We start from the raw sequence: 20,546 nt of genomic DNA, 5'->3' as shown, positions 1-20,546 counted from the left end.
TGTGCGCGAAACGTGTGTCACAAGCTATGCTGGCCATTCAGTTGATAAAAGTAAAATATTTACACAGGTAAAATTCATTTCTAAAACTCTCGGATTAATCGACTGAACGTCACGTTTCGAAATTATTTCATCATATCCTCAAAAATTAAGCGCGCTCATAGTTTCAGGAGTTACTGAAAAACTTTTTTTTCTAGCTGCCGTCATCAACTCACGAATAATCAAATATAAATCGGGGAAGTTTCGTTAAATATTTTGCCTTTGTTTCGAGAAACTCAAGTTATCATGTAACAGAGAGGATCGAGGTGCTTGCTGGATGCTTTCTGTCTGTATCACTGCCAGTATTCAGCACTACGTGGTTGTCACAATCAAATCAGCACAACAGTTCACGTTCACTTTAACTGTTCAGAGTAAGATGCTATCAATAGAGTGCATCCCCCCCCCCCCCCGGGGGGGCCATCACACCGGCCACTGACTGATCGCCTCACAGAAAGAATGACAGTGAGAGGGAGCGGCCGCAGGATGAGTCTGTAACCTGAAAGGCAGAGCACATCAAACGGCGTGTGCCGTCACGTTATACATAATGTGTGTGAATGTGTGCCTGTGTGTGTGTGTGTGTGTGTGTGTGTGTGTGTGTGTGCGTGCGCGTGTGCAGTGTGAGTGTGTGTGTGCCGATCGAGGGGCAGAGGAAGGGAGAGGCCGGCTGGGCCCGGGAGGAGTGTTATGTCAGTGTCGGTGTGTGTGTGTGTGTGTGTGTGTATCCCAACATGCAATACATCAGTGATAGGCCGCGTCCGTCAGGTGTCTGACAAGGCGGCGGCTTGCCTCAGACCGCGTTCACCCTCCCTTCGTCCCACATTCTAAAAACGTATTTTTCGAAGCTGGTATATTGTTGCGTCTGTGGTTCAGTCCGCACATTTTAACGTCCTTCAAACTGAAACTGGGATCTGAGGGGACTCGATATTCGTGCTGGTTCATATTCTGCATAAAAACTGCGACTTTTGAACGCAACTTCTGTTCATCTAATCGCATTCGGGAACGAGAGAGAGAGAAAATAAAAGAAAAAAAGGGAAACGTGGCGACGGTTTATCAAACACGCCTGCCGGTTGGTTAATCTGTTGCTCACCAGAGCATGCCGACATCTTTCTACACAAGTTCCGAGGACAAACGTGTCAAGATGGAGTCGTTATTCTCTAAATATGTGAAGATCGCCACGGTCGTCGCAGCATACTGGTCAGAACAAAGTTTTGGGTTTTGCTCCAAAGTATTTTTTCAGACCTATTGCATATTACAGACTTCAAGAGTTGGGCTTGAGTTTTGACTTGGCGATCTTGTTTTGCTTTTTCGAAGACGTCACAAGAATCAGTCCCTGTGATGGCATTATCGTCACCTCCTTCAGAGTCGTGTTTGTTTGCATGTGTGCAGACATAACACTAGAACAGTATAAGTTGATCGTCCTAAGTCAAACGAAAAACTGTAATCCACCCCTACTGATACCTAAACCTCGTCAAAGTGAAAGAGGAAGCGAATGAATAGTTCAGTGAATCTCTTTTGAATCTCTTTAAGTTCCTGTACTTTTACACAGCACATTACATTAATACATCCGCGTAATTAATGGTAGCATTTTATTGATGATTTTATTAGTTTGGGTGTCCAAATAGGCACTGGAAAACACAACTTCGACAACGCCCGGTTACATCTTGTTCAGTGCCTCAAATGCCAGTCCCATTCAGCGATTCACACACATTCCAGACCACACCCATTCCAATTCCAAACACACATGAATTATAAATATAATGCCAATGTAAGTGATTTGTATACTTCGAGTGACCATAAATTACACGATGTGTGTGTGTGTGTGTGTGGTTTGTTTAGTGAAAAAAATGATTGTTTTTTTGTATTACTATAATATTAGTATGATTTTGGTGTGATTAAAAAAAAAGAAAAAGAAAAAAAAGATTTGCTCATTTTAATTTTTATTCACATCACTGATTCAGGGAAGAGATGTGAACAGTGTGTGATTAACCTTCACTGGCTATCGTTGGTGGTACAGGACCCAGAAGGGTACAAAAACGCAAATATCTCAGCCAATTCCTAATATGTTTCCATGAAATTTCAGAAATGCTTCCTACACCTAAAAGGCCAACTTTTGCCAAAAAATGAAAAAAAAATCATTAATTAGTTAGAGTAATTAGAGGTGGCGTTTCAACTACACACGGACACTTGTGTGGGTCGTGTATGACCCATGCTTTTTAAAGGGGAAAAAACGTGGTCACCCTCGAAAGCTCGTGTGCGTCATGCATGACCCATCCCTTTTTAATAGTGATTTTAGAAGGTTTAATATGCAATTAGTGAAGGAAAATAAAGAATTTTTACTTTCAATAGCCTCACTACCCCACTACTCTCCCACTACACACACCCCTCCCCACCCCGTCCCTTTCGTTTCTGTCTTCAGCTATAACCCCCTTCCATCCCTTTCTCTAACAGCATGTACCTGTGTGACTGAATATCTTTGATTGTGTGTGTATAGGATGCTATGAGTCATCTCTCTCTCTCTCTCTCTCTCTGTGTCTCGCTGTCTGTCTGTCTCAGTCTCTCTCTATCTCTGTGTGCATAAGTAGGGTTTGTGTGTATGTGCATGTGGTGTTATGCCTTTGTGTGTGTGATCAGTTGTGTGTGTGTGTATGTGCGTGTGTGTGAATGCGTGAGCATGTGTTTCTTCTGAGTGTATGTGTTTGTGTGAATCTGTGTGTGCGTGTGTGAGCGCATGTGTGTGTAATCAGTTGATACGATGTGTTTTCCTTTTCTATATTTTGTTATAAGCTTTGGAGGAATGTAAAGGTTTTTGTCTCTTTACAAAGTATGGGTCGTGCATGACCCACATAAGTTTTGGAGGAATATACAGGTTTTTGTCTCTAAAAGGTATGGGTTGTGGAGGACCCACATGAGCTTCCGTGTGTAGTCAAAAGCGACAGCCAGCGAAGGTTAATGAAGTTGTTGAAATGTGTATACTATTTGAAAATAACCTACAGTTTCAAATTGAAATGGTAAATCATGTTAAACAGAAAATTTATAACTTTCAATTATTGTTGGTTGCAGGTTTATATCAATTTCCATGGTTTTTGTCAACAAATATTTACTCAGCAGTGATGACTTAAAGGTAAGAAACAAAGACGCTATTGTATAAATTCATTAATATGCATACACTATTGATGCACACACAATATGCACAAAGATTTTTGCACACTCACACACGAGTTTTTATATATGCATATTTGGATATTGCACACAGAGCCTAAAGGTACAACATCACAAAGTAAAACTGTTTTTAAATCTGTTTCTCAGCTTCGGGAATTACGTAACAGTCTTAATAAGATAATAATCACACTGAGAGACTTATTTGCAGGTTAATCTGCTTTGTCTGATTTGTTGTTTTAATAAGAACTGTCTGCTTACAAGTTACATTCAGTCATTCACAAACCCTTTTTTTACTCGGTTCTGTACTACACATGTGTCTGTCATGATTATTCACTATTACTAATTTGAGACTTTTTAAACATCTATCTAAGAACTTTGAGGACGTGTCTTAACTTTCATTCATCTGATACATGTGAGTAGTGTTTTTTTTGTTGTTGTTGTTTTTTTTGTTTGTTTTTTGCACCACGTTTTTAAAAAAACACCTTTTAATGCAATCCAAGCATAAATGAAAAATTTACAACCAGGAGATAATGTTGTCATTTCAATTTCAAACTTTAGCATCAGAGTGGTGGTATGTAGGATTAATGTAATCTTGTTTGAGGAAAAAAAAACACACCACAAATTATAACCATAAAATGTGTGGACTTATTTCTGTTGCAGCTGAATGCCCCTCTGTTTGTGACATGGTTCCAGTGTGTGGTAACTGTCATATTGTGTATACTGATGAGTTTCCTCAGTCAGTTTATGCCCAACCTCATCTCTTTTCCTCCAGCCAAGCTGGATCTGCGTCTTTGTAGAGCTGTGAGTTATTTATTTTGACCAGTTCAGTCATTACCATGTTTTTGTTGTGTAATTGTAAACAGGTTCCAGATCTGTGTATACAGTTACAAGATGCTGTATGTGTCAGGCGTGGATAATGTTATCTTTTTACACTATTGGGCAATCCATTGTCAGTAGGAATGTATTTTGAACAGACTGTGAATGTTAACACTACTTAAGTGTCTGTCGGGTAATTCAGAACTTGCCATTTTCAAAACATGTACAATATCACATTGACTGAATCAGTGAACATGGTACCTGCTTTGTATTACCATTACACTGAAGTTTGAATTAATCAACATCTTTATGGCTGTATTTATTTCATTGACAAGTTTCACAAAGGTTAAATATATTGTCAAATCAGTTTCTGTTATCACTAATATCAGTCATATATCTCTCTTTATTCATCAGTTGTCCTGATAATGTTTAATGACAGATACTGAGAATGTGTCAGTCATTTATTGATTTAATATAATGCATTATTTATTATACAAATGTTTATAACACATGTGACCTTCAGATGATGTCAATGTAAAGGAGTCATTACTTTATAAAATACATGTATAGAGCATTGTCTGTCATGGCATGAAGTGACCTACAGAGTTGCTCACATTTTACATATGTTATTTTTTCATGTGTGATATGGCATGAAGTAACCTTCGGAGTTGCTGACATTTTATGTTACTTTTTCTTGTGTTACATGGCATGAAGTAATCTGCAGAGTTGCTCACATGTTATGTGTTATTTTTCCATGTGTTACAAAGAGTTGCTCATATTTTATGTTATTATTCCATGTGTGACATGGCTTGAAGTAACAACCTACAGAGTTGCTCACTTGTTACATATGTTATTTTTTCATGTGTCACGTACAAGGCATGGAGTTGCTGACATTTTACATATTTTTATGTTATTTTACCATGTGTGACATGGCTTGAAGTAACATACAAAGGAAGTTGCTCATGTTTTACACATTTGTTATTTTTTTCAGACATTGCCATTGTCTGTGATTTTTGTGGCCATGATCACCTTCAACAACATGTGCCTGAAGTACGTGGGCGTGGCCTTTTACTATGTGGGGCGGTCTCTGACCACCGTATTCAATGTGGTAAGATGATGCTCTTCGTGCACACTACAGTTACTGTCATCAGTCTGTATTTCTGTTAGCTTTATCTGTGTGCAAATTCCCCCTCTCACTGTCATGCTATAAAATCATGTCTCTGACATTGAAATCTTGTAAATAATGTGTGGATATCTACATCATCTGGTTCAGTCAGTGACTGACTTGAGTCTTGTTTCAAAATTGATGCGTTCCCATATTTCTTAATATACATTTGGAGACAAAATCAAGCACTTTGATCAGGTGCGTGCAACATGGAGATAGCTTTGTATCAATTGTAATGGATCACTGGATGTGTCACATTGAGAATTAAATCAGTGATGTGAGAATTAAATGTGTGTATAATCAATGCCAGCAGGTGAACTCAGTAGCTGGCATTTTAATCCAATTCACTTTGAATTCTCTTGAAATCATTTAATTCAAGAACTGCAATCTTTGCTAAGAAGGTGTTAGTTTCAATTTTTTTCTCTGAAGACTCTGGCTTTGATCACTTCTTTATGTTCTCTTTATTTCCCCCTTTTTATTTAGAAGGAGACTTGTACAATTGGCAGTAAAGTCAATATCGTAATGTGAAAGTATGCAATTTTATTTGCCCTTAGTTTTAGAGGGTTATGAGGATAATATTAGAAACATTTACCATCTTTTTTTCATTATTATTGTTTTTGAAAAAACAAACAAAAAAACAGTTGTGTGGAAGAAGCGTTCAGGTGACGACCAGTGTTGTGTGTGTGTAATTGTGTGTGTGTGTGCAGCTGTTCACCTATCTGCTGCTGGGTCAAAGCACATCCTTCAAGGCCATCATATGCTGTGGGGTCATCATCGCTGGATTCTTCCTGGGGGTGGACCAGGAGGGGGTTGCAGGTAGGGGAGAGGAGTCATCATCTCTGGATTCTTCCTGGGGGTGGCAGGTAGGGGTGGTGGGTAGGGGTGGCTGGTAGGGGGTGGGGTCATCATCACTGGATTCTTCCTGGTGGTGGCAGGTAGGGGTGTCAGGTAGGGGTTGGGGTCATCATCGCTGGATTCTTCCTGGGGGTTGCAGGTTGGGGGTGGGGTCATCATGTCTGGATTCTTCCTGGGGGTTGCAGGTAGGGGGTGGGGTCATCATCGCTGGATTCTTCCTGGGGGTTGCAGGTAGGGAGTGGGGTCATCATGTCTGGATTCTTCCTGGTGTGGCAGGTAGGGGGTGGGGTCATCATCGCTGGATTCTTCCTGGGGTGGCAGGTAGGGGGTGGGGTCATCATTGCTGAATTCTTCCTGGGGTTGCAGGTTGGGGGTGGGGTCATCATCACTGAATTCATCCTGGGGTTGCAGGTAGGGGGTGGGGTCATCATCACTGAATTCATCCTGGGGTTGCAGGTAGGGGGTGGGGTCATCATGTCTGGATTCTTCCTGGGGTGGCAGGTAGGGGGTGGGGTCATCATCACTGGATTCTTTCTGGGTGGCAGGTAGGGGAGAGGAGTCATCATCACTGGATTCTTCCTGGGGGTGGCACTGCAGGTAGGGGGTTGGGGCCAGCTGCAGCCAGTTGTTGGGGTTGTGTACAGTGGAGATTTGTATTTCAGTGGATATGTGCATCTGTGTGTGTGCATGCGCACTTATGAATACAAGGGTTCACAATTGAAAAGTGAATCACTGCAGGGATCAGGTTGGGTTCAATAGACAATAGGTCATATGACCGGAAGAACATAAAATCAATAGGTCATTTTGAAAATCAATAGGTCAAATATCACCCATCCCGGGCTTTTTCAAACTTTAATAATGCACAAATGAAAGGAAAATGTAATACATTGGCCATTCTGGTCATTCATTGATGCCAATTCTTCTCGGCGAAGCTCGCAAAAGGCAGCGATAAAGATTCGTTTCGGATTTCGTTTCGTCACGGATCCGTATTTTAATAAACCAGTTTATAGTCATTTCCTGTAGGAGCAGACGACAAAGCGATCACGATCGTTAAAGAGAGAGAGAGAGAGATGGTTACTTTGGTTGACCGACTGGTTATAAAAACAATAAGTCATGTGACCTGGCAACTTGAAAAACAATAGGTCATTTCAAACTTAAATGCGTCAATGACCGATGACCGATGTCGAACCTGATCCCTGTCACTGTGTGTGTGTGTGCATTATCAAGCTGACTTTGCCTACCACCTTTTGATGTGAACAAAGAGATGCTTTTGAGAGTTTTCTTTGGAAATGTGACCATAAAAAGAAGTAATGTCAGTTTTGTGTCAGAGAATCTGTTTATTGTTTTGTTAGCTCATTTGAAATTGTTCTAGGCCGTGATAAAAAAACCCTTGAACTGTCCATGATGTGGCAAAGTCTGAAGCTCATGACAGTCAGCATACAAAAGAGATCATATTTTTTTTAGCATGAATCAGAGGTGACATTGTTGACTGCTAAGTAAGTGCTATTCAGATACCAGCTGATTTCATTGAAAATGCTCAGGCTGTTTGGCGGAAAATTGATTTGTGCATTCCTTCTTTTCATATTCCTTAAATCCGATACGTGGTGATAAGTGATGGCTGTGACCACCAGGTTCGCTGTCGGTGATGGGGGTGCTGTTTGGCGTGGCAGCCAGCGCCAGTGTGGCCCTGAACGCCATCTTCACCAAGAAGGTGCTGCCCCTGGTGGACAACAACGTGTGGCGCCTCACACTGTACAACAACATCAATGCCTGTGTCCTCTTCCTGCCCCTCATGCTGGTCTTCGGGGAGGTGGGTGAGGTCATGTCCTTCCCCAAGCTGGGCAGCATGCAATTCTGGAACATGATGGTTGTCAGTGGCATCTTCGGCTTCGCTATCGGCTATGTCACTGGTCTGCAGATACAGGTGATTATGGATGTGTGAGGAGGAGGGGTGGGGGGTTGGGGAGACCTGTGCGTGTGTGTGAGATTCAGTCTTTGTGGAAACATGTAAGCTGGTGTTTTTTGGGGGGTTGTGTTTTTGTCTATTTGGAAACATGTACGCTGGTGTTTTGGGGGGTTGTGTTGTTGTTTTTTCCTGACACTGTATTGATCTTTTCAGTCGCTTCAGGACTGCCTTTTGTGAGCATATATCTATTTGAACAGACGTTCTTTATGTTTATGGTTTAATCATTTATCTCCGTCAACTTATGACATAAAATCGTCTGAATTATCTGTCCCAGTTATCCTTCTGTTGGTTTCACGTATTGATGTTGACCATGGCTGTCCTCAGGTGACCTCCCCTCTCACTCACAATATCTCTGGCACGGCCAAGGCGTGCGCACAGACCGTCATCGCCTGTGTCTACTTTGCTGAAGTGAAGTCTGGCCTGTGGTGGCTGTCCAATGCGGTGGTCCTCTTTGGGTCGGGGGGCTACACGGAGGTGAAGCGGCGGGAGATGAAAGCCCAGCATGCCCAGGTGGCCACCCAGCAGGCCAAGGTAGATAACATGGAGAAACAGATGTTGATTGCTGCCGGCGACGATGAACAGGCGACCCCCGACAGGGGAACTCTTAAATAGTGCACCGGGGGGAGAAAGGGGGTGGGTGGGGTGGGGTGGGGCGGAGGTCAGGTGGAAGATGGTTTTATGGTGAAAGAGTTAGAGTGGGAGAGGAGGGGGAGGGGTCCAGTGTGAGGGTGGCAAGACATGGGCTTGTGTGTAAAGATGTGCAGGTGGATTCGTGTGGTTGGGAAAGGAGTGTGTCTTGAAGATAACTTTAATGACTGATGAACTGTGTTTTGAGATGTGATAGCTGAGTGCCGAGACATACTCCATGCACAGATTGAATGTTTAGGCAGACAATCTTTCATGATACATACAAAACCTGTGCCTGTATGCCTGTGCATGGCCATACATATAGTCACACACCAAGACGCCTGTACTTTGCTTTGTCTTTCTCTCTCAGTCTCTGTTTTTCTGTTCTCAGTCTTCCCTCTGTCACCTGATCTCTGCTGTCCACTAAGGTCAGATCTTATCGTTTGCTAAGCATGTACTTCTGTGTGTGCATGCATCTTGCTCTGGTACTTACATGAGTGTGAGGAAGTAGCACTAAAATGTTATTATTTCAGTCATCAGGAGGTTCCCTCATTTTTGTTTTTTCCTTTCTTTGCTCAGTCTGTGTGATAGTGAACAGTCTGACCTAAACTGCAGTGTAAAGCACACACCCAAACCTGCATGCACTCATACATACAAGGAATGGAAAGGACTGTTCAGCTGACACAAATGATGGGAATGCGAGTTGGTAACTCATGACAAGAAATAACTAATAAATGTATTGTTTTTCAAACCACACTGAATGTTATCAAAGACAGTACTGATTGGGGTACATTATTTTGATTAGATAAAGATTGGGATAGTAGTGGTGGGAGGAAGAATAGGAAGAAAACCTGTTATGCTTAAAATCACATTTTTGTTGTTTTATAAACCAAATAACGGTGAATGCTGGCTTGTGCTTTATTGTGAATTCTTTTCAGTGACATGACTTTGGTCAAGAAGCTGATAAGCAGTCACATTGTGGACCAGAACTAGGCATAACCTATCCCACCCACTCAATATTGTATAATAAAATGAAGGCCTTGTATTTTTATGCTGAAAATTGGAGGCGATTATGGTTGGCTTCCATCGCAACAGAACCATGGATAGCGATGTGGTGGTATGTTTTCATCTGTTGCCTTGTATTTTCAGAAAAGTAATGATATCTACATCCCATTCTTTGCTACCAAGAGGCTTGTTGAATAAAACATTGTTTTTTCCTCCATTCTTCATAAAGTCAAACTTTCTGGCTGAAACAGTAGTGTCTCAATGCTGGCAGATCTGGTGGGTTCTGAAGACACTGGACTGAGACAAATCCCACCTGGCTAATCAGATCCAGTGAAAATCCCTGGCCTCAAAAGAAAACAAAATGTTTTTTCCTCTTCATAGAAAAGTACCCCTCTCTTCAATGTTATGGCCAAACAGGAGTTGTATGAGCCAGAATTCATTCCGTTTTTCAGTCAGAGATGAACAAAACACATGTATCCTGGTCAGGATCAAGTGAAATCCTCTGTCAGACTACTGTAAAAGTAAAGCACTGCAAACAGATTAGTGGTATTACAAGGAGTACTTTCCTGTTTGACTCAAAAAGCTATGTTCTGTCATTTTTCCCCCAACACCATGGTGAATTTTACACAGGGTTTGCTTCATTTATGTTTGTGGGATTTGTTTGACAACAATGGGTTTGATTTCATTTGAACATTTTAAGTGAACTTTTGGGATTCCTTTGACGCATCATTTGAGGAATTTTCTTTGGGTAATCTTGTGTGAGCACATTCTGTGTAATATTGGACTGGTCAATATTTTATCCCTGTATAACTTACACAGTAAAATTTAAATGATTTTTTTTATTTTTTATTTTTTTTATGAACTTACAACACTTGGACTTGCCTCTTTTACTGGTGTTCTTGATTTTCACTGTGAATTACTTGATTGTTGTGGATGAATGATTTGTTAAGTTTGATTTTGTTGCTGTTTCTTTTTTGAGGAAAAGGAATTTCATGGATGTTGTTTGATTTTCCAGCTTGAACAGAATAAAGAGAGAAGGTAAAAAGGCTAGACTGTTTTCCTTTCTGCTCATCTGAGTTTGCTACAATCTCACCTGTACTTTTGCATATTTGGTTCTTCTAGAACCAAACTGCATCTTTTATAATTAACAGCATCTGTCCATAAACTATTTGGAGGTATGTATCAAATTACAGGTAAATTCTTCTAGGACCAAACTGTCTTTTATAATCAGTGGTATATATCCCTATCCTATGGTATTTGTAGGAATTTGCCATATTCAGATTCTTCTTTGATCAGAATGTCTCTTTCATAATGAATGGCATATATTCATATAAAGATTTTTTGAAAAATGAAACTTAAGATGCTTCTTTGGTCCTAAATGTCATGAGACATAGTTGCATACTTATGGGAAAGGGGTGGGGGTGTTAAGAAAACAATAAACAATATCGACATGCATCCCTGATGAGCTCAACAAAAAGGTATTTGGGAGCAGTAAATAAAGGGAAATAAGTTGCATGTCTTTATTCACAATGTGTATTTGTTCTTTGCACTAAGTATTAATTTCCTAATTTTGCATGTTTGTCTAACAGCCTCACCTATTACTGAACAAAGTTTAATGGAGAAAACTTCTATGTTTTTGTCCTGATTTTGTGATTGACTCTGGCGTTGCCATTAATTCTTCTCTGTTCTTATATTGCTAGTACATGTGTTAGTGCTGACACAGTCTTCTTGAGTGACCACCAAGTGATATACTCTTCATGATTTAAAACAATTGCTAGAATTCTTTGCTCTTTTCATGTTACTAATGTTGATGTTCTCTCATTGCTAACATCATTGTTGACCACACAGTTCCACAAGAGAAATGACCAAATGCAATCTGTGATAAAAAAAACAACAACAACAAAAACAAACTTTTTTTTAAATTTTTTTTTAGTGTTTGCAGAGGAAATGTCACATGCAAATGAAAAACCAGCTGGACAATAGGCATTATATGTCTTGGTGGTGGTGTATTATTATTCTCTTTCCCTCTCACTCCCTTTGAAAAAATGGGTCTGTTGGTAAAGGTGATGGGTTTACGGACAATCTGATGTCTTCATGTGAAAAAATGGTCTGTTGGTAAAGGTGATGGGTTTACGGACAATCTGATGTCTTCATGGAGACATTTCCCATGTTTACTTTTCAACCATTGCCCATTCAAAGAAAAGAACGTAAAAAACATGCTGTATGGTTTACATGTCTTCATGACTTTTGCTTTTAAGAAGGCAAGAATAGAATAGGAATACTTTATAACCTCAACTTACAATTGTATTAACATTTCTTAACCCTTTCATGCAAAACCAATTTAAGCACCATCTTTGGACATCTGAAGAAGAAAGTATTCTTTCCATTGCAGTCTATGTCAATCTATCTTCCTCCCATAAAATAGATTTGAATAGGAACACTTGTGCCTTCCAGTTGATTATTCTAAAAGATGTAAGAACCAATTGAAAATCTAACAACAGGAAAGCTAATGATTATGTTAAAAAAAATCTGTTTGCAGGGTCTAGGAATGGAACACTAGGTAATGGTAGGTGACCTTCAGTCCCATTGTTTTTCTATCATTGTGATATTTGTGTGGTAATTTGGGTTATTTTTATTTTGTTTTATCTATTAAATCGGAGTCTCCAGTTTTGCCTCAAATGGTGTGACATCCTCAGCATGTCTAGTACCCTAGGCATTATGTGAAGTCATGTGACTGTTCAGTTTTCGTAGTCTCCTGCCTCTCTGTTTTCACTGATTTAATGCCTTTTGGTTGCCATGGAAACCTTGTCATGTGTAATTGGGTGTGTCTGTTCATTCACTATTGCTGCGCTGTGCATTATTTTTTATTTATTTTTTTTTCCCAATCATTGTGGAGAATGAACTTCAGTCTGAATTTAATTCCATTGTCAAGCCTCTGATTCCTGTGGTGTACTGAACAGGTACAGTTGTCCCCCTCTGTGTGTGTGCTGTTGGACAGTCCTCTGTCAGTCTGCACACCTTCCCCCAGGCTGAGTCACCAGGTGTGCTGGGGACTCTCCCTCTTCCCTTGAGGATTCCCAGCAGCTCAGCATTGAAGTGAGATTCTCAACACACCCAGCAGTGAAGCGAGATTCTCAACACACCCAGCTGCTGAGCAGTGCTGTTTTGAAGTGAGATTCTCAACACACCAGCAGCTGAGCAGTGCTGTTTTGAAGTGAGATTCTTAACACACCCAGCAGCTGAGCAGTGCTGTTTTGAAGTGAGATTCTCAACACACCCAGCAGCAGAGCAGTGCTGTTTTGAAGTGAGATTCTCAACACACCTGAAGAGCCGAGCAGTGCTGTTTTGAAGTGAGATTCTAAACACAGCAGTTGCTGAGCAGTGAATTGAGATTCTCAACACACCCAGCAGCTGAGCAGTGCTGTTTTGAAGTGAGATTCTCAACACACCCAGCAGCTCAGCAGTGCTGCTTTGAGGTTAGATTTTCAAAGCACCAGATTGACTTTTCGGTTCTTGTCAATTTCAAAGACCCAGGGGGTCTGATAGTGAAAGAGTGTCAAGAGTGTTGGACACATTTTGTTTTCTTTGTTTGGTTTCTGTCCTCTGTTGTCTGTCTCCCATCCTGTGCCTGCCTTCCTGTCCTTTCACCAGCCGTCCCTGTGTCTCTGCTGTGTAGGGGACGTGCTTGCAGCCCTGTGTAGACTTCTCCATGGGGGAAGTGCTTGCATCCCCTGTCCTAGTGGATGACCAGCATGCATGAAGGGACTGGCTTTGTGTTCTAGCTTCTGCCATGTGTCGTTTACATCTGCCTCTCCCCTCAAGTTCTCTTTGTGTCTCCACCATCATCTCTTGTGTTGTGGGCATGGGGTATTCAGCCTCTGAAAACATTTGATTTTGGCTGTTTGCCTGTTGTACTTCGTGTTGAAAGGAGAAGGGTTTGGGGATAGGTATTCGAACATAAGCATGGCTGTTCTGGTTGTGGAGTTTTTTTCTTGGATATCCTTCATGTTGCTGTGACTGTGTTTGTCAAGGCTGGGTTTTTCCCTCTTGTTGGTGGGGTGCATGGACTGGCGAGTGGCTTGGTGAGTCCACTTGTCAGTGGTCACTGGAGACTACATCATGTAGCACAGTGTGGAGTCACCTGGTGCCATACTTAATTGTTCTCCTATGGGATCTCCATGGTAGTATGTCAGCTCTGTCATCACTGTAATACAGTGAACTTTAATGAATCTGTATACTTTTGACAAGAACAGCTATTGGTGATGATCACTTTGGACATGTTGACCATCACGTCAGTCAGTGACTTCAGATCACGTCAGTCAGTGACTTCAGTCAATCAGTAGCAGAGCTATGGCATTGTAACTTATCCAGTTGATCAGTATTGACATAATTATGGTGTTCATTTAATATAACTTATGCACTTAATATTGATACCCAAGACCAGTTCACATTATTGAGGAGTTGTTCAGGTTAATTTACTCTATCATCTCAAAGGCCATAACAGCATAACTGATCAAAAGTCGACACCAAATGAATCACCAAACGTAATTTGTCTATCCATCTCACACATCTCTGAACATGAAAATATTATATATAACAGGAAATATATGTATACATGTTTTTCTGTTGTTTGAGCACTAAGAAAACTAACTTTCTTTTTGTATTCTCGTGTTATACTATTTGTTTGCATGTACTGAGAAACCACAAAATACTAATGTGAATCTTTGTTCTGGGTTGTTTTTTTTTTAATGTGAATCTGTTTTGTTTGATAAAAGGTCTTGTTTATGAGTAGATAAAGAGTGCCCACCCCAAATCTGTTTTGTTTGATAAAAGGTCTTGTTTATGAGTCGATAAAGAGTGCCCATCCCATCAAGGCAAACTAAGAGTTTCTGGAAGGAGTGTGTAGTGATAGGGGTAGCAAGTGATTTTCTTTGCATTTTGTTATTTTAATTTGTGTGTGTGTGTGTGCGTGCGTGTGGACACTGAATATATGAGAGCGTATTCATTTAGAGAAAATGAAAGATGCAGGAAAAGAAAGTGGGCATTGCAGAGAGGGTGAGGTAGGCAGACACTGAAGAAGGTCTTCATGCAGTAAACTGCTGTTTCCATGGAAACAAGGCCCACCCTTACCTCCCGCACCATGAAGAAGTACATGTATGTGGTGCATTGTGTGATCTCTTTTACATTCCAGAATTCCTCTCGCATGAAACAAGCCACCACTGTCATCATCAGCCAAATGCCATTGTCATGCTCACTTGCTCCCCATTATGGATCTGATTCTACGTTTTTTTTTCATGGCTGTTACTTGTGTCAGCCCTAACTGATCATTTTAATTCTGCCCCGCCCCCCCCCCCCCCCGAGTCCCCTTCCCCCCTTCCCACTCCCCAAACCCTCACCCTATTCTCAAAGCATGAGAAATTCTACAGGAGATGCTGGGAATCAGAGGGAGATGGGGAGACAGAATGTGTGTGTGCATGCATGCATGGACTTGTGGTGTTTGTATGACTGTGACTCTTAGCGAGTGTCCCTTGATGAATTGTGACTGGGCTGCACATGCATGACAGTGTCTGGATGCTTTTATTCCACTGTGGAATTGAAAGTCTGTTTAGTCAACTGCTGGGTTTATCCAATAAGTATACTCCTACTGTACTTGAACCTTGTTTTATTGAAAGATGGTTTGACTGGGTTGTTAATCCATTGATTTTATATCTATTTACATACTGTTTGTTTAATGACTGATTTATATCATGATTGTTTTCTTCTTAAAGATAGATTCTTGACAGTTTTATTCCACAAATTGGTTCTTACAGAATTCATTGTTTTCCTCCTTTATTTATTGATGTATTCATGAAATGTATATATCAAAGTGTGTAAACATCAGTCTGCCATGAAGCATATATATCAACGTTTTTCTTCATCTTCCTGTGAAACACTTGCATCAGCTAACTCAAACATGACTATGCAGTTGTCTCTATTCTGTTTTATTATATATATATAAAAAAAAGAAAGAAAAAAAAGCCATTGTTTCCTTGTTCATATAACATGTACATTTATTTAGCTTTTTAAAAAAAAATTTGTGTGTTCATTTATTTAACTATTGCCACTGCAAAATATAGTTTTCAAATTTATTCCCACAAAACAACTAGATTCAAATACATACAGTAATAAGGCGTTTACAGTTAAAAACAATGCATAGTAATGAGAAATGAGCAGATATAAAGCAAACTAATGTATAATGTGAACTGATCATTCAGAAAAGGTTGCTGGAATGACTTGACAGTCTTTATTCTGATCTGATCTGTGACAGATGCATTATATATTTTTTTTCTTCTTTTAAAAAAAAAAATCATTGTTATGCCTTGTTCATTGTTATGGTGATTTCCTTTCCCCCCAATCAAAACATGGAGACAGTGGCCTGTCAAAAAGGTACCCATGTTGTAAAGATCACCACAGGAGTGACACTGACAGGGTATGGCACTAACCACAGGGTATGATGTGTTCTCACAACTGTCACCACCCATCAGCCATCCACTGTTCATCACAGCCTGAATCACCAGTACCACTTGTGTAGGACTGTTGCTTTGTGGTGTAGAGTCTTGTCCCCGGATCACTGGTGTAGGAATGTTGCAGTGTGCTGTGGAGACTGGTCCAGTAGACATGTGTACAAAATAACAGGCTGTGACTAGTCCTAACCCAGTGCAGATGAATATGTTGAGCATACTGTTTGTAAAAAAGGTTTCATCTTTATCAACACTGAATGAAGTTGGGGCATTAACTATCTCCGCCACTCCCCACATTCCTTCCCATTTAATAGTACCCACAAATTACTGTTTTTATCATAAGTAGTATTGATGGCTGTGGGTAAAAAGGGGACTTTTTTCTGGAATCAAATTTTCAATTTGTCTTGTGGTGGTTGTTTTTGTTTTGTTTTTTTTGTTTTTTGGTTGTTTTTTTTTGTTGTTGGTATTTTATGAATAACGCTGATGTCACTGGCAGTTTAATATAATTCACTCACAGTGAGAACAGAACCCAGGATTTTCTGCACACACACACACACACACACACACACACACACACAGAGAACTGTTTTCTTGTATCCACTTCAGTGCCAGACATATGAAGGGTCTCTTATTATCACGAACTATTTTAGAACATTCTGTTATTTGTGCAAAGTAAAAGAAAGAAAGAGGTATCACACATGTATACCTGTGCATGCACCAGCCTTATTTATTATCATAATTTATATCTTTAGCAGTATTTACTTGTGTCACTCTTTTCTTTTTCTTTTTTTCTTTTTGAAGGTAAGGTGAGACTAAATGCAATCTGTTTCCATCCCAAACATTCTCATAAGTTGACTGAGATCAGATAGACACTTGCTGTACATGTCTTAATGTGTGGCTGGAGTAAGTTGGGTGTGTGTGGAGGGGGGTGTCTGTGTGTACCTGCTGTGATTTTTGATTTACATGTAATATATATTATGCTAATATATGTATATGCTTGTGGGATGTTTGTGTGAATGTATGCACACATGTGCTTTCAAATGCGTAGGTTCCATTTAAAAAAAAACCACAGCTATATTTGACATAAAATCGGTAATGAATTCCACACATCAATACACATTGAAATCTTTCAAAATATTCATCATTAGCTTTACTTTTCTGGGGCATTGTCCAAAATGGTGTTGCCAATTGTTGATCCATGATGGGTTGTGTTGTGTGTAGTGTGTACAATGTGTTGATAGTATGGTCATTCTTTTGTACCTGACCATTATACTGAGGGATGCACGGTTTATTGTCTGTTTCTGGTGACCTGATTATTTCAAATTATGAATGACAGTCCATTTGTTATATTTATAATAATATATTCCTTTACCACAGAAACATAATTTTTCTGTCGGCACTACTGTTCTGGTGAACAGATGTTGGAGCGAAGACTGTGTCTTGTTTGATTTGAAATATTTTGCTTTTCTGACTGTGAAAATGAGGATTATAATCACTTTAAACATTAAATTCTTGGAGCAGGTTTATCTTCGGATTATACAATGAGAAAAAAAATATATTAACCCCCCCCCACCCTCTTCTCCAAATGAGGTACTTATAAAGATAGCTCATATACAAATTTGAAGAGACAGTTCCTTTTCACATTTTTCTACTGTGAAACCCTGTCTCCTCCCAGGTCACCATTTCCTGGGGTACTTTGCTGTTGTTTAATAGGAATGGTCAGGTCACTGGAGAGCAGTATGTGGGTGTTTATCTCTTGGTCATTAAAAGTGGGACAGAAAGGCTTTTCCAGAGAGAGTGTGTGAGAGAGAGAGAAAGAGAGTGTACGCTTGTGTGTGGCCGACTGATTTATTATGTGTACGTCTGTCTTTTTGTGAGTCTGTCCCTTCTCTCCTAATATTTCAACCTTCAGTCAATTTAGATCTATCCTTCCGTCTTGTGTACGCTCTCTCTCCCAGGTCCCTCATAAAGACTGGGTCACAGACATTCAGTTTGATGTCTAAACATCGCAACTGAAACTTCAGGTAACTGGCACTTGTCTGGGAGCTGTTACATGTCAATTTGGATTACACTGACACTCTCCTGTGTTTGACAGTATCTGCTGGAAAGTCGTGGACCTTTCAAAGGGCATGCTACTGTGTGGAGTGATGACCTAGAGGTAACGCGTCCGCCTAGGAAACGAGAGAGTCTGAGTGCGCTGGTTTGAATCATGGCTCAGCCACCAGTATTTTCTCCCCCTCCACTAGACCTTGAGTGGTTGTCTGGACACTAGTCATTTGGATAAGATGATAAACCAAGGTCCTGTGTGCAACATGCACTTAGAACATGTAAAGAACCCACAGCAACAAAAGGGTTGTCCATGGCAAAATTCAATAGAAAAATCCACTTTGATAGGAAAAAGAAATAAAACTGCACACAGGAAAAACATTTTTTTAAATGGGTGGCGCTCTCAGTGTAGCGACGTGCTCTCCCTGGGGAGAGCAGCCCAAATTTCACACAGAGAAATCTGTTGTAACAAAACAGAGAAATATAAATACAAACATCCTTAACTTAAACCAGCACACAGCTTTTTTTTTTTTACCTATTTCTGGGCACATGCGGGAGCTCATGTTTTCATAAACTTAGATAGTGCCTTTGACCAAAATGGCAGAAAAACTGGAATAGTACAGACTTAATAAAGAGACTGAAAGATGTTGGCACGGCCATGAAAAGGGCACATCACCCTCTTCTCCTTTCCACAGTTCTTAAAACAAGCTGATCAACACTTTTGTAACCCAAAATCTGACAGATGAAAAAAGTCATATGGCTGCGCTGTAAGTGTGCATGAATTCTTTATTCATGCACGCATGTCTATGTTTTGTAGGTATGCTTGCACTTAGAAAGTGAGATAATGAATCATGTATAACTGTGAAGTACCCTTGTTCATTTGTGTTTTTCCATTAAAATCATCTCTCACTGAACTGCAGCATCCTACATTAATTCACTGGTTTTACAAGAAGATATAATTTTGAGCTTCACTCATTCCACCCTACACCCAGCACTGCCATGGGCAGTGTGTGGACTTTATGCCCACACCCCAGCAGTACAAGTGCCTTGAATCCTATTTCAACGGGTGCAATAGCAAAATAGTTAAAGCGTTGGACTTTCAATCTGAGGGTCCCGGGTTCAAATCTTGATAACAGCACCATGTGGGTAAAGGGTGGAGATTTTTCCGATCTCCCAGGTCAACATATTACAGACCTGCTACTGCCTAAACCCCCTTCGTGTGTATACAGAAGCAGAAGATCAAATACGCATGTTAAAGATCCTGCAATCCATGTCAGCATTCGGCGAGTTATGGAAACAACATAGCATGCACATCCCCGAAAATGGAGTATGGCTGCCTCCATAGTGGGGTAAAAATGGTCATATACACAAAAGCCCACTCATGTATATACAAGTGAATATTGGAGTTGCAGCCCGGGAATGCAGAAGAAGAAGAAAAATCCTATTTCATCAAACAGGTTTTTTGACCTTTCAACTCAGTGTAAAAAAAAAAAAAAACAGTAAAGGGCCACAACCGACAAGTCTGGCTGATTTACTGCAGAAGATTGGGTGCAGTCTCGGCATTTTTTGGTACTTTTTTTTCTTTTTTTTTTTCCAGATTTAATAATGATAGCCAGAAAGTCCTGTTTCACTGCTCAGCCAGTACCAAACACACTGTTCAGAGATGTAAACAGCGCTTGTGATCCTGACAATGATAGCCAGAAAGGCCTGTTTCACTACTCAGCCAGTACCAAACACACTGTTCAGAGATGTAAACAGCGCTTGTGATCCTGACAATGACAACTTGAAAGGCCTGTTTCACCACTCAGCCAGTACCAAACACTGGTTTTTTTTGTCCTGACAATTATAGCCAGAAAGTCATGTTTCACTACTCAGCCAGTTCAGTACTTGTAACCCTGACAATGACATCAAGAATGATCATAGTAAACACTGTCAGGTGGGGCAATATGTGAATGATCTCTTGGAACTGTCATTCTTTTAATTTTTAGATCCTTCAAATATGGTTGGTTGGTTTGTTTTTTTACAATTACTGCTTAAATCTCCCAAGAAGGAAATGTTGCATAAACAAATCCTTTCAGTTCTGAAATAGTTTTGAATATTTTCTTGAACTGGCTTCAGATTTTGAAATAAATTAGGCAACAAAATAATACATTGTATATTTTGGAGGGGGGGTTTATCAGGGAAGGAGGGGAAGGTTGTTTTGCCCATTCTGGTTTCTAAGAAATGTTTTCTTGCCTGACAAAAAGATGTATTCAGAGACAGGTGCATAGTAACACTGTATGACTAAAAAAACTGAAACAATTTCGCATCAGAAAGGAACGCCTCTGTAGGGTTCCTGTTGTGTTCAGCTCCACACACACACACACACACA

General features: G+C 40.2%; 1 protein-coding gene across 4 annotated transcripts; it reads left to right on the top strand.

The window, feature by feature from the left end:
• Positions 1–1,075: 1,075 nt before the first annotated feature.
• On the top strand, positions 1,076–17,915 carry LOC143284574 (GDP-fucose transporter 1-like). Of its 4 annotated transcripts, XM_076591382.1 has the most exons (9): positions 1,076–1,230; positions 3,097–3,157; positions 3,856–3,996; positions 5,003–5,119; positions 5,884–5,992; positions 7,663–7,955; positions 8,322–8,528; positions 10,645–10,667; positions 12,169–17,915. In XM_076591382.1, the coding sequence occupies exons 1-9, from the start codon at positions 1,130–1,132 to the stop codon at positions 12,173–12,175; spliced, it is 1,059 nt and encodes a 352-aa protein (XP_076447497.1). In that variant the 5' UTR covers positions 1,076–1,129; the 3' UTR covers positions 12,176–17,915. The 4 variants fall into 4 exon arrangements, 3 of the variants coding, with proteins under 3 accessions (XP_076447497.1, XP_076447498.1, XP_076447496.1); XR_013055566.1 differs by having other exon boundaries at positions 1,077–1,230; positions 8,322–11,692; positions 11,751–17,915; XM_076591383.1 differs by lacking the exon at positions 10,645–10,667 and having other exon boundaries at positions 1,077–1,230.
• Positions 17,916–20,546: the final 2,631 nt, after the last annotated feature.

Source organism: Babylonia areolata, chromosome 8 (genome assembly GCF_041734735.1).
Source record: "Babylonia areolata isolate BAREFJ2019XMU chromosome 8, ASM4173473v1, whole genome shotgun sequence".
NCBI classification, from domain to species: domain Eukaryota; kingdom Metazoa; phylum Mollusca; class Gastropoda; order Neogastropoda; family Buccinidae; genus Babylonia; species Babylonia areolata.
The sequence above is the reverse complement of the archived record's forward strand: the minus strand, read 5'-3'. Positions and strand labels throughout refer to the sequence as shown.